Here is a 15,400-nt window from a genome sequence, read left to right on the forward strand (position 1 = left end):
ATAGTATAAAATTAATCAACAAAACGTTTTGTCGAAACCAACCCCCGTTCTTTTTCTGCGTGCCATAGTACCGAACCAAACAAATGGAAACAGCAGATATTACTAGTCAATAAACAAAATGCCTTGAAATTCCTTGTTCTTATTTTCATTTAGCTTTCTAATCCGAAAAATCGCTTATTTTTACGATTCCTCGATTTAACGCACCGGCGAGAAAAATCAAAAAAACTTTCTGTTGAGTAAAATGCACTAAACTTAACGTTGAGTTAAATACGCTAAACTTTATGTTGAGTTTAATGCATTAAACTTAACGTTGAGTCCCTGCACTTTTTGTCCGAGATGCGTACAAAAAAGTGGCGGCTGAGTTTTTTAGTTTTGCCGTGCAGAGTTTTAGTTCAAAAATGTATATTGGCAACCCAAAACTACTCAAAACTGAATTGAGGATATACAAATTTTGAGCAACTACCGATAAGTTATTTTGAAGGTGTAATCGCAACACATTTTATGAATAACTCAATTTTTCCGTGTGTGACGGTAGAAAACTGTGACCAAAAGTGTGATCTGTCATATTTTTGGGTTTGTTGTTGTTTTACTCAGTTTGTTGTTGTTTTGTTGGATGACAGTCAGTCGCTCGGACGATTCGCAGCTGCACCAAGGAAGTGTTGCTAGTAATTGTAGTGTATAGCATTGGCAGTAATGAATTATAATAATCATTTCAAATAAAAATATCGATACCTCACATTATCAATGATACGAAAGGTTAGTAACTTTGTAAAACAAATGATTCTACCCTAAACGTAAATATAAAGCTCAAATTGAGTTAAAAAATCTGAGAGTGAGAGAAACGTCAAATTGAGAAAAAAAAAGCGAAACTGTATAAGTCTCGCTCGCACATTGTACACACTCATTTGGCGGAACACCTGAAAGTTGTAAAATTGACCCGTTTTTACGAACCTGCATTATCTGTCAAATAACGGGTCAATTTGTCGGGTCAATATTACACATTATTTCGAAAAGCCCGGGTACGCATCAAGACGGGTAGTTTTGTGTGTTGTCAAATTTTTAACCGTTTTGTTGCAAGTCCGCTGGACTGTTTGGAGGAGAATTTTAGTAAGTATTTTAATCTTATCGTCAAAATAGTTTCGTTTCTAATACATATAATGTATGATTCTCTTCACAGACTTTGCGTGGGCACATGAGGAGGGTTCCGATTCCGAACCAGAAATGCTTCGTGATAAAACTATGCTAGTAAATGGTAAGCATTTTACTACGAATAAATTATTAAACAATTAACAATCAATTATTCGCTCTACAAATTGCCCTGTGACCACAAGCTGCGGAAATCATCATGCTCCGGAAAAAGCTGAAAGCGAGCGGTACAATGTTAAAAATGATTTGTGGTGAAAAAAAAAATGAAATGTTTAAAGTGTAGAAATAAATTATGTTTTGTTTGAAAATATGTCATTTCATTTGCATTTTGTATTCCTTGCATGCAACGTTACTTGTCGCTTGAAACTGCTCACATCTTCACAGAGCGCAAGCGTTTCAAATAATGTGTAAATTTGACCCGACGATATGACGTATAGCCTATGTACCCTATAAAGGGTACAAGGCCTGTACACCAAAAAGGAGTTAACCCAGTCTTATCCGATAACGGATCAAAACTACACTATAAGGGGTTGCGCCAGATGAGTGTGTACGTTTCGTTTTCACCACGCGATAAGATCGGCAAACGCTTAAGGTCAGTTTATTGGAGAATTTTATCGGAGAAGCACGTGATCCGTCTTGCTTATGATTGTGAGCAAGTGCCGTCACGACAGTAATCACGATAGAAAAACTGTTTTATTTGTTTTATAAAACATTTCGATTCTTCAATGTTTTTTTTTACAGAAATTAATTGTTGTGTATGAATTTAATGTTTTCAACGTTTTATAATAAATAAAATACGTATTTTCAAGAGCTTTTAAATCCTGTTTTAAATGTTTTTATTTATGAATGCTCATATTCGATACAAAATAATTCCTGGCAACAAAACTTAACAGTTTTGAACTGTGATTGGAAAAGTGAGTCGAAAATCCAACTTCCAATGCAAAATACGATAAATTTCTGAGTGTAAAATTATCATGACAGCGTCTTTGGGATAACCACTCAATTTTTTTCCGTGCAGAAGTTAGCGTGTAGTTTTTCTTTAAAAATATGTAAATCAAAATCAGAGTGTAGAGTGATGCCGGGCTGTTTGGTGTTAAAATCTAGTACACATCGTCCGTGTTTTCACGTACTTGTTTTTTTTTAATATTGTTAATTTTAAGTGCTGCGTCCCACTTAAAATTGTGGAAAATTGAAGAATAGTGTGTATTCTTTTCGTGTCAATAATTTAAGCTATCTGTTGGTGCATTCGTCTAGTAAAAATGAGTTCAAACGAAAATACGTCGAACAAAGCTGCAGGTAAGCCTTTCAGCTTCGGTGTGAAAGTTCACACAAATGTTTCCACATCAGTGGAGTTAGTGCGCCATCATGAAAATTTTCCAATCAGACATTATAAAGTTAGCAGAGAGAAAAATTTAAAAAAAAACCAAATTTTCTTGATTAAATACATCAAAACTTCACCAATCGTTGCTTTTTAAAGATTTTGGATCATATTTTACCTTTCCCGATAGCAACAACGTGTTTCCATAATTTCTCGGCATAATTTTCAAAGTGGTAGGGGAATGGTAACTGTTTGAAATTAGGCCGAGCTTTTTCCAGCCAGCTTTCTCGGTAAATTTTACCTTTTATTGTTCACTTAGCAAAAAGGTAAACTCTAACTCTTTCACATTCACGTAGCTAAAAAGTATATTAAATATTTTCCCAATTCTCTGATTTCAAAGCTAAATGCTATCTGGTTTCTTATAATATAAAAAATACCAAAAAAATCGTTCAAAAATTGATATTTATTTAAGATAAATAAGGACTCTTATACCGTATTTTTTTCACCTGGAGGCATACCAGAGGCAACCTAGGTTCGTTCTAACTGCTGTCATCGTGCTTATTTATTGCTCTAGCTAGAGGCAATCTAGGTTCGCTCGAAAAACGGACGGAGTAAGTTTTGCTAGAAGTTCACCAATGCTCTCAACGTTATTGTAATAATAATAATTAATAATAATTTATTCATTGAAATTACGGTAGCCTTAAAGTTATATGTAACTATTGCACAAGGTCAAGGAAATACAATTTTGGAGAGATTGAATAATACAAAACTCTGATTCTGTAGGTTCAAAAGTCACTGTCTGAGTTTCCGCTTGAAGATTGCCATGGATTCCGCTGATCTGGTTTGTATTGGGAGTTGGTTCCAGTGAGACGCGCCGTAAATCAGGATACTTTTCCTAGATGTTGTGGTTTGTTGAGGTACAACGAAGGATTTGGATCTATCACTCCGCGTTCTTTGCATTTCACTTTGCAGATATTCTGGGGCGCCCTCGTAGTACAAGTTACGCATAAAACAACTAATGCGTTGGTGATAGTTCTCTGGTAGATCATGGCCCAGGATGCTGTTCCTTAGATTTGTAGTACTGTCTCTGCGACGAAGACCGTATACAAATCGTACTGCCGATTTATAGCTGCGAAGTAGTTGATTCTTTTGCTGAGATGACAGACCGGGATAGTACACTACGTCGCAATATGAATAAATCGGGATGATTACTGCTTGCACCAGCTTAATACGTGTCGCTATAGGAAGAACTGCCTTGAAACCTGTGAAAGTCCGGAGGGTCAGGTATACCTTGGAGACCACTTCGTTCACCTGTCTATTCCAACTCAGTTGTTCGTCCATCGCCAAGCCAAGGTTTTTGATGTGTTTTTGGGTCGGAATAATTTCTCCACAGAAAACTATATCATTGCTCGTGGTTAGTGAACCAGTCTTGGAAAAAATGATAGCTTGAGTCTTCTTCGGATTGGGATGAAGAGAATTCTGCCTGCTCCAGAGCTCAATGTAGGCTAGATCTTCATTAACCAAAGTAACCATGTTATTCAAGTTGTTGATGGAACCTGATGTATAGATTTGCAGATCATCTGCATATAGGTGATATTGACACTTAAGATCTTTGACAATACTGTTGATGTAAAGGCTGAATAACAAGGCACTCAGGCATGAACCTTGCGGTGTTCCATCGATCAATCTTCGCTCGGATGAATATTGTTGTCCACATTTAACCACTTGTGATCGGTGACTTAGAAACGACGAAATTAAATCACAGGCATCAGTGGAAAACCCGAATTCATGAAGAAGTTTTGATCGTAGAAGATGGTGTTGAACACAATTGAAGGCGAGTGAAAAATCAATCAGGACCATAACGGTGCACTTGTTACCATCTAGGTTATTGTAGATATCGTGAGTCACTCTTGTTAGAGCTGTTGTGGTGCTATATCTTTTACGGTATCCTGATTGATTTGGTGCGAGCATGTGTGGTTCACTGTTTAGATGTTCAGTTATCTGGTCGAGAAGAATCTTCTCTAAAATTTTTGATAGAGCAGGAAGCACACTGATCGGCCGGAAGTCTTTGGGTTCGACTGGGGTTGAAGACTTCGGAATAGGGGTAACAACCGCTCTTTTCCATGTAAGTGGAAAGGTGTTGGTTTCGATAATGGCATTGAAAACGTGTGTGAGATCTGGTAGTATGAATGGACAAAGTTGTTTGATCAAACAGATAGGTAAGTCATCACTTCCCGTGGCATTAGACTGAATTTCGTATATTTTTCTGGCAACACGCGCGACATCTGTAGGTTGAAAATGTAGCTGTTCGTGCAAAGTAGCTGTTGTTGGTTGTTGATGATACGGGTTTGATTGAAAATTTGAAAGAGTGCGATGGCCATCCGTAAAGAAATCGTTCAGAGAGTCTGGAACACAATCTTCGCTACCTGAAGATTTTTTCGAGTTGTTGTGGATTCCCTCCCTGCGAAGGTTGTTCCAGAGCTGCTTCGATGGTAAGTCTGGAGAAAAGTTTTTCTGGGCATATGCTTTTTTTGACTGATGGATAAGCGAGTTTGCCCTGTTTCTTTTTCTAGTGTACTCCGTCCAATTAACATCACCTTTGAATCTATACGGATTACGGGAGTACAACGCAAAGGCCAAGTCGCGTAGTTTTAAAGCTTGTTCAATGTTTCTTGTCAGCCATGGTATTCTTTTGTCATTAACAATTATGCGTCGTTCAGGTGCATGACGATCTAGGAGCGAAAGCATTGAAGATGACAATAGTCTAGTCTTAGTATCAACATCATCTGCTTCGTAAATACTTTGGAGATCTATCGCTTGATAGTCAACTTGAAGATCATGTTGATTGATATTGCTCATATAACGAATGATACGATGTTGTGGAGCTGATTTGGTCACTCTAACATCGGCGATAAGATAGATGATTTCGTGGTCAGATATGGTGTTTGCAGTCGCTGTTTTCGATTTGAGTATGCGATGGGGTTGGTCGGTAATAAGGAGATCAATAGTGGTGGAAACACGTTCAGTGATGCGAGTTGCTGGAGTAGGTAACACGGAGAGTCCAAATAAAGTGTGTATACGGGTTAGAGCTTCGAGGTTTCTGCTAGGTTGGCTCGACGATACATTAATGTTGTAATCACCAACTATGAAAATGCGATCGAAACCACAGGCAAACAGGTCGGATAACATCTCTTCGTATGCCTGAGGGAAATGTGGGTTAGCACCACAGGGATTATAGACAACAACAATGCAAAATTTACAGTTGTTAATTACAGTTTGGAGTGCAAGAAACTCGAACCTCTGCTTGTTGGGAATATTCGGATCGTGAGTCGATTTCATCAAGGTTACGGTCTTGATTCCTTTTGAAACGTACAAACCTACACCACCATGAGTCCTTGTATGACGACCACGGGATATTGGAAGAGGATGACTTATAAAGTTGTACGAAGGGACACGTATGGGTCCGATGGGTGAAGATGGTTTCAACATCGATTCAGTTACAGCGAAGAAGTGATATGGACAGCGGTCTAGGGCAATTTTCATACCATCAATGTGTTTTTCCAGGCTTCACACATTGAGGTGTCCAATGCGGAGATTTGTGTAATTGATCATTTTAGAATGGTAGGTTTTTATCGACGGTGAGTAGTGCAGTTGCGTTATAATAACAAGGATTCTGAGACGGCATCAAAGAAAACGGAAGAGTCGTTACCTGCTTTATCCTGATTTGTCAGCTCCAGTAGATGGTCAATATTTTTGACAAGAGTGTACTGCTGTTCATTGGGTAGTCTGATGGAAACTTTCCCGTTCCGCACGAAAACTGAATCCACAAGCTTCTGCAACTTTAGTCTTAGCGCGAGGTTTCTAATTCGAAACACCGGGACAGACAGGACTTCATTAAGAGTAAATCGATAATCAAGGGGTGTATCCGGATCTAGATTGCAAAGCTTAACATCTTTGAAAACTTTGAAATACCGCTGTAGAACTTTGTTCCTTAGGTTGTGGTCATCAAATATCACTATTATAGTTGGTGATAACGAGCGATCAGACCATTTGGATGGTTTCACCTTGAGACGGAAGTAATCAGTTACGTGTGGCAATATGTCGGTGGTATCAAGGATGGTGAAAATTTTTGTAACAATATCTTTGAGATTTTCATTAGGGATGAAAGGTATTTTGTTAATTGCAATCCGGTGATTATTCGATTTTTGGGAGAGTTTATTTGCAAGCTTGGTAGCAGTTTCAATTTGCTCTATTTGGCAGCCGATGTTGTCAAGCAATTTGCTTTGGGTTGTTCGTCTATCTTCTAACCGCTCAGTTTCTGATAGTTGTTGTCGAAGGATGTCTAGTTGCTTTTTGTTGCTGGATCTAAAAATCGCGAGCTCTTCACCCAATTTTTGTAGACGTGACGAGAGATCTGCTATTTTCTGAATTTGTTCAGAGAGCAAACTTGTAGGTCCTTGTAGAGAGATGTTTTGATTTGGAGTTAGACTGCCACGTACGCAACAGTTTTCACATGAAAAATTATAATTTTTCAGTTCCGGTACCAGCAATTGTGGTATACGCATGCAATGAGTGTGGTACCATTATATATGTATATATATATATATATATATATATATATATATATATATATATATATATATATATATGTATATATATATATATATATATATATATATATATATGTATATATATATATATATATATATATATATATATATGTATATATATATATATATATATATATATATATATATATATATATATATATATATATATATATATATATATATATATATATATATATATATATATATATATATATATATATATATATATATATATATATATATATATATATATAAGTTATATTTTGATGGCCGAGTTTCGGGTTTTTAAAAACTAAAACTAAACTACACTTCACGACTGACTATTAACGACTCACTTTATTCAACATTATCTTTCACTGCACAACTCCCGTTCACACGTTGGTTCTGCAATCCGATGCCCCACCGTCCGGTCACGTAGTCCTGGGAACGATTAATTGTCGAATCAGCTAAGATGGTGCTGATGATGTTGTCGCTGTTTCTAGGGAAGCCAGTGTTTCTGCTAATTTGTGTTGCGCTTCCGTCAACCTGTCGATAACTACCCCCTCCCTACGAAAGGAACGTCCCGTTCCGTACGTTCTAAGAATCAGCAACACGATGATGATTACCGTTGCAGTGCCAATGAACGAGAAGCTTCCGATCAATTTCCAAAATTTCAAATCCAGGTGGTATTGTTGCAGGTAAACGTGATCAAGCCTTTTCCGGTTAGAAATAGTTTCAGCATTAATTTTCTCCAATTCATATAATTTGTGTTGTTTCCAATTGATTTTTAAATTGTGGAAAGCTCTTTCGATGATATCGATTGGATTTTCAAGTTCGTTGTTCGTAAAGTTTTCTCTGTCGAATATAACGGTACAATTGGTGAATGAAATGAGAACATTTCCATTTATGGTTCTGTTATCTGGACCACAAGTTGATTCTAGCGTTTGATTTTTTGCATTTCTGATCAATATCGTATTATCATTAATAAGTTCCTTGGATGTCTCATTCTGTACCACATAACGGCAAGTGGTTTGTTTTCCATCAATGAGGGATGCTAAGCATTCATCATTAAGTTCTTTTAGATAGGCTGCTTTCTGAACAAAATTGTCCGGTTTTTCAGTAATGTACAATTTACTGCCGGTTTTCAAGATGTGCGTTGGGTATTGGTACAAAATGCGGTTATTTGTTACGAGTGGAAAAATTCGCATAATATCCGATGTTGTCGAGTTTTCCAGTAACGGAATGTGCATAAGGTACAGAAGCATTTTAGAGCTGGTTGCAAACTTTGGTGTGACAAACTGTAAAGCTTCATCGGGCAGATTTAAGTTTACTCCTTGATCTTGGATTAACTCTCTGATCGCCAAAATTTCTCGAATCGACAATATTCTGTTATGTGTTATCGATAATTTCGATAACATGATGGCATCTTGGATGTCTTCGAGCATTTTGTTCAGAATGTCTGTATTCATAATTGCGGTGATGATTTCAATGTCATTTACCATAATTTTGTTGAAATTCGCTTGTAACATAACTTCCTTGATGGCGTTAGTCAGGTGCTGAATACGCTTGTCGATGTTCTCGTTAACTTTAAATTGTTGATTGTTTTGATCAATGAGGTCGTTCATGGTACTGTTGATGACTTGAAGGTCTGCGGCGTCCGGAGTCCCAGCAATCCATTTCCAGATCGTTCCAATAGTGTCCCATCTTTTCGAGCGGTGATGTGTACGTGGTTTCAATTGATATAGATTGTTGTACAATTGTTTTGCCTTATATTTAAGGATGTTTTTTAGTGGGTTGTTAGTTTCAACGTTATTTCTATAGGAAAAACTTATAAGTGTTTCTGTCGCTTCTTCTATTGATGATAAATTTATTGGATGTACTATTTTTATTGTTCCAATTTGGATTTTACATTCTCTTTCCTTTACTAGTAAGATTGGGTCGTTTCCAAAATGTTTGATAGATAATTTTTGTGCTTGACAGAAGCATAATGCTATCATGAGTAGTGCTACTCTGTTATTCTAAAAATAAAGAAAAATAAGTATTAGTAATGGATTAGTACTATAATGACATTTCATTTTATTTTTTTCTGTTTTCCTCCTCGGGTTTATGACTCTGCTTTTTATTGTAACAATTGTCGTAGAACTTTATTTCTGTTCAAACGAATCTTGATAGAGGTGTTTTTTTTTTTTCAATTCAGTATGCATCCTCTCCGCCCTTCGAAAAAAAATCTTGCAATTTGGAATTTTTGTTTTGACTGAATTTTTATTCCAAAAAAGTAAAATTGCAGGATTTTGTTGTGTTGTTAGATCATTAATTACTCTTTGTAAGCGATTTTGAAATTGGCAATTAATTTTTACTAGCTCGTTGTTTTCTGTTATGAAAATCTTGTTATCAATCTGAAGATTAAGGATTTTTTTTGTGATATCTGAGTTAGATCATTATTGTCAAGGTTTCCAGTAATTCCTGTTCTGACCAAATTTAAAAAGTCTCTATTAGATGTAAATTTTGGTTTTAATTCTTTCCAAATTTGTTTAGCTATGTTAAACTTGGTTGACAAAAGTTCGATTATATTTGAGTAATTTCCAAGATATTCGATTCCATTCAGTTTCTGTTGGAGTTTCGTAAAAATGGGTTCGTATAATTCCCTTTTTTTTTATATATATGAAAAGTCTGTGTTGACCCGTTTTTACGAAATTGTAGTCATCTTCCAGGACAAGCTGTTCAGGGTTGTTCTCTAGGCTGGAAATGTGTATGGGCTGAGAAACGATTAGTCTAAATAAAATAGAAATAGAAAGGCTTAGAGAGATGAGCGGTGGTTCCAACCTGAAAATAAAAATCTATTAATTTATAGTCTTTTAATATTTTCTTTATGGATCTCCCGTCCAGACCTATCGAGGATTGCTCTTCCTTTATCTTCAATAGCTTTGGTCGGTTGATACTTTTCTTTAGTCTTTCGCTTGATTCCCTGAATCTTTTTAAAGACTATGTCATCACTATCTATGTGAGGTTTCCCTTCTCTACCCTTGTTATGGTAGTCTAAATTTTTCTTTTGTGTTTTTTCATTTGCCAAAATTACCTCGTCATAGAATTTGTGTCGTTCCTCTAGTATTGCATTAATGTTAAGAGGCCGTTCGTGCCCATCTTTGATTCCATAAAAGATTTCGCGGGGTTTCAGTCCAGTTGCTGAATGAATCGTATTGTTGTATAGCGTAGAAGCTATCCGGAAAATCTCTTTGTTAGTTAGATCCGCATATTGGGGTTTTATGCATCGAAAGATTTCAGCCAGTGTTGAATGAAATCTTTCGACCATACCATTGCTTTCGCTATGGTTTGCAGGCACGAAATGCATCTCGACGTTCATATTATTTGCTAGTCCTCTTATTTCAACTGAGCGTAAAGCGGGTTCATTGTCACAAACGATTAATCCGGGTGTTCCATATGTCGAGAAAAGTTTAAGTAACCCTTTTCTTACATCGGTAATAGTTCTGGATTTGATTGGAATTATTATGCCAAATCTTGAAAATTTATCTATTGCTGATAGAAATATCAAAGGTTGACTCAAAAAGATATCAATATGAATTATTTCGAACGGCTTTTTAGTATTTGGTGTAGTGCCGAAATGAATTTTGTAAGGATGGCGGTCATATTTATTTTTATTGCAAACTTCACACAGTTTTATAAATTGTCTAATTTTAAATTTCATTCTTGGGAAAAAGAATCTTGTACAAATTTGTTTATTATTCTCCCAAATTCCTCTATGGGATGACTCGTGTGTTTGCTCAATGATTACGTTTTGTTCTTCGGCTGTTTGTAAGTCGATTAGAATTGTTTGAGTAATTTTGACTTTAAAAGTCTTACATCTACTAAAATAGTTTTTGTACACAAATTGAATAATGCCCATAACGTTTTCTGGACAAAGAATGCAGTTTACTTTTCTAGTGTCCATATATTCCTTAAAGATCCTTATGATAAGAGGAACCCCAAATATTACTTTAGTAATTGTTCTTCTATGAACCTTTGGAAAAACTTCTTCATAAGTTTCAGATTCTTCATTTCCAATTTTCAAAACTATTTGGTTATGAAAATAGTTCAAGGGTTTTTCTGTAAATGGTACTAAATCAGTTATATCGGAATCTGCAGAATGAGCGGAATCAGATTCATCAGAAATTTCTTCATTTGCATTAATATCGGATGGAATTCTGGATAAAGCGTCTGCAACCACATTTTGTTTGCCAGGACGATACTTTATCTCATATTGGTATTCTTTTAATTGAAGAGTCCAACGAATAATTTTTGAATTTGGATTTTTCAGACTCAACGCATATGTCAATGGTTGATGATCCGTAAAAAGAGTAAACTTTCTTCCAAATAAATAAGGTCGAAAGTATCTTGTTGCCCAGACAATGGCAAGAAGTTCTTTTTCAATTGCTGAGTAATTTTCCTCTGTTTTTGTAAGAGTACGAGAAGCGTATGCTATCGGTCGATCCTTTCCAATCACACCTTGCGAAAGCACTGCTCCTAAGGCAAAATTACTAGCATCGGTTGTTAAAATGAAAGGTTGGTTAAAGTCGGGATAAGCCAAGATATCGCTTTGGGTCAATAGTTGTTTACAAAATTCAAAAGTTTTGATAAACTTTTCATTGTGATCGATTTCCTGTCCTTTTCTCAGTTGACCAGTTAAGGGTTTCGTAATTTTGGCAAAATCTTTTACAAACTTTCTGTAGTAACCAAGAATACCTAAAAATCCTTTCAGTTCTTTTTGATTCCTAGGAACCGGCCAATTCTGAATAGCTTTGATCTTATCCGGATTGGGTTTGACGCCGTTTTCAGTTACTATGTGGCCTAAAAATCCAACTTCTTTCTTTAAAAATTCACTCTTATCGAGTTGAATTTTCAAATTGACATTTTGCAATGCCTTAAAAACTTTTTCGATGCTCTCTAAATGTTCTTGTAGAGATGTTGAATAGATGATTATATCATCCATATAAACTAAGCAACAATTTCCTACAAGATCACGGAGAACATGATCAAGCAACCTCATCAAGGTACGAGGTGCGTTACGTAGCCCAAATGGCATACGCAGATATTCGTATAAACCGTGCTCAACCGAAAATGCAGTTTTCGGAATATCATCCGGGTGAACCTCCACTTGGTGGAACCCAGATTTTAAATCTAATGTAGTGAAGTACTGGCATCTTCCAAGTTTATCTAGGATGTCAGTAATGTTAGGCAAAGGGTACCTGTCGTCAACCGTTTTCTCATTGAGTTTACGGTAGTCTACTACCAGGCGCCACTTTTGCTTTCCTGAAGCATCCACCTTTTTTGGAACTATCCAAATCGGTGAACACCATGGAGATGAACTAGGACGAATAATACCTTGTTCAAGCATTTCATTAATTTGTTTTTGGACCTCTTCTCTGTGTATGAAAGGGTATCTATAACTTTTCGTATATACTGGAATGTCATCTGTAGTTCTGATCCGATGTTTGACTACGTTCGTAAAAGTCAAATCGGTGCCTTCTTCGTAAAAGACATCGTATTTCGATAGAACTTTTAATAATTTGGATTTCTCCTCATGATTGAGGTGTTCGAGTCTTAAATTTGATTCAATTTTATGAGAACCCCTAAACTCTTTCCTTTGTTTTATAAGCTCAAAATTGTCTATTTCCATATGCATGGAGATAGCATCCACATAGTTGGCAAATAGTCTACACTGTTTGGTGTCCCGTTTAATGTTAATCAGTGGAACACACGTTTTGAAATTGGACGCGTAGTATAAACCAGACGGAATAAAGACATCCTCGGCTACTTCCACGTCGTTATTCAAAACAAAGTCCCCCTGGCACACGGGTACTGTTATTTTATGAACTGCTGACTGGTGTTCATGGAAATTTACAATAATCGCGTCTGGATATTTTTTATGTAAAGAAAACGTATATCCATTCACGATGATATTATTGGCCGCCGTATCAATAACGACACCAAGGTCTACCATGGTTTCATAACCGATGAGGCCATGGAAATATTCGTGGAATTTAAAAATTTTAAATTTCTGGGGTTTTTCTAAAATTTCCGGAAACATATTTATAAACACATGTTTGTTTATATTGAAAGTTCCGTAAATGTTTTTCACTTTTGAAGCGGGTCCATTTTGCATAATTTCAGTAGGTACAACATCTGGAGATAAATAATTTTTATTGGCTCCGGTATCTATTAACAATCTTAACACGCCATATTTTGTGCACACTTTAAGATACGGAAGGAAATTGTTTTGTGTCATTCTGGCTGTTGTGGGCCGAAAGAATGATGAAAATTTAAGTCTTCGTGATTGTTTAGGTGTTTTTCTCTTTTAACGATCCCTGATCCCCGTGTTTGTGATTGAAATTTATTAGGATTGTTATTATTTTGTTGATAATTATTATTTTGTTGATAATTATTACTTTGTTGATAATTATTATTTTGTTGAGAATTATTATTTCTATTATAATTTGGTCGGTTATAAGCCGGCCGGTTATAATTTGATCGATAATAGTTTGATGAATTATAATTTTGTTGATTAGAATGTAATTGAGTCTGTGGGTTCTTGTTTCTGTCTGCTTTTCTGATAGCAGCATTGGTTTGTTCTAAGGCGCATTCGTACGCCGATTTTAAATTTTCCGGTCGGTAGATCCGGGTTAGATTAGAGATTTCTCCCTGTAATCCATCAATGAAAGCTTGTTTGATCATTTCTTCATAATTAGCAGAAATGATTCTGGCACAGGGGCGCATCTCTTCGTTTAGATTTATTTTCGCCTGTATATCGGCTAAGAGTGTTTTACACTCTTGGTAGAATAATGTAACATCTCTGTTTCCCTGTCGAAGAGACGGTATTTTTGCCCCTAGTGTGTGCAAATCACGCTTATCCCCGAATATTTCTTTCAGTAGTGCTTTCATATTCTCCCAAGTTGAACCACAATGGTGTGCGAGCAAGGCTTCACTGGCCCTACCAATTATTTTGTCCCTTATTATGTTCTCCCACAGTGGCATCACTATTGAAACATCACTAGCCCTTACGTCCCTTAGACAGAGACTTAATTTTATCTCTACCGAATTCAGCCAGGCGGGGAGGTATTTTGCGTCCCCGTCATAGGTCGGAATTAATTTGAGCGGATCGGGTATTTTAGTTAAATTAGAGTGTGCCTGAAATTGTTCGTTTGAATTTGTCGCAACACTTGCTGAGTTAATTGAAAGCCTTTCCAGCTGCGCGCGCTGGTTTTCAATCAATGCAGCCAACTCTTCGATTCTCTGTTGTAATTCATCCGATCTAGTCGTTGGAGCCATTTTTTTTTTCTAATTATGATCACTGGAAATTTTTGATACTCCAACTTTGTTTCTTGTGAAAAGTGTGCTTTTTGCTTTTTAAATTTTCCTTATTAAGGTTGAATAATCACTAAACGGTAAACCACCGTTTTTCACTTGAACTCTAGCCTAATAGTAATTAAAATGACTTACCCGGTACATCTGATTGGTGGTCCTTGTGCGGGGAGTTAATTATCTTGTTCCGATGCAAATTCACGGTAATCCTCCGCGAATGGCCGCTGCCGATCACAAAACTAAGTATTTAACTCACACACGCACTATCCTACCGCGACTGCGCCAGTTATATTTTGATGGCCGAGTTTCGGGTTTTTAAAAACTAAAACTAAACTACACTTCACGACTGACTATTAACGACTCACTTTATTCAACATTATCTTTCACTGCACAACTCCCGTTCACACGTTGGTTCTGCAATCCGATGCCCCACCGTCCGGTCACGTAGTCCTGGGAACGATTAATTGTCGAATCAGCTAAGATGGTGCTGATGATGTTGTCGCTGTTTCTAGGGAAGCCAGTGTTTCTGCTAATTTGTGTTGCGCTTCCGTCAACCTGTCGATAACTTATATATATATATATATATATATATATATATATATATATATATATATATATATATATATATATATATATATATATATATATATATATATATATATATATATATATATATATATATATATATATATATATCTATATATATAAAAATGAATTTCTGTCTGTCTGTCTGTCTGTCTGTCTGTCTGTCTGTCTGTCTGTCTGTCTGTTCCCTATAGACTCGAAAACTACTAAACCGATTTACGTGAAACTTGGCAGGTGGGGGTAATGGAGGCCGGGGAAGGTTCCTATTCTGGTTTGGGACCCCTCCCCCTAACAGGAAGGGAGGGAGGGGCCTCCCAAATAAAAGACAATATTTTGCATAACTCGAGAACCCATCAAGCAAATGGTATCAAATTTGGCATGAGGTGGTATTTGGGAACGGGGAATATTT

The 15,400-nt window shown here is 36.4% G+C and overlaps 2 protein-coding genes across 2 annotated transcripts in view; one reads left to right on the plus strand and one right to left on the minus strand.

The window, feature by feature from the left end:
• The first annotated feature begins 2,213 nt into the window (after window positions 1–2,213).
• LOC129761067 (uncharacterized) overlaps window positions 2,214–15,400 on the plus strand; it is a 195,381-nt gene continuing 182,194 nt past the window's right edge. Inside the window, exon 1 of the mRNA XM_055728700.1 lies at window positions 2,214–2,442. Within this exon, the coding sequence (XP_055584675.1) occupies window positions 2,406–2,442 (37 nt within the window). The 5' untranslated portion in view covers window positions 2,214–2,405. The remainder of the gene's footprint in view (window positions 2,443–15,400) is intronic.
• On the minus strand, window positions 7,414–14,961 carry LOC129737538 (uncharacterized). The gene is made up of 2 exons (XM_055728701.1): window positions 14,545–14,961; window positions 7,414–9,071 (listed from the first exon to the last, which is right to left on the minus strand). The coding sequence occupies exons 1-2, from the start codon at window positions 14,551–14,553 to the stop codon at window positions 7,521–7,523; spliced, it is 1,560 nt and encodes a 519-aa protein (XP_055584676.1). The 5' UTR covers window positions 14,554–14,961; the 3' UTR covers window positions 7,414–7,520.

This window comes from Uranotaenia lowii, chromosome 1 (assembly GCF_029784155.1).
Source record: "Uranotaenia lowii strain MFRU-FL chromosome 1, ASM2978415v1, whole genome shotgun sequence".
Classification (NCBI taxonomy): Eukaryota; Metazoa; Arthropoda; class Insecta; order Diptera; family Culicidae; genus Uranotaenia; species Uranotaenia lowii.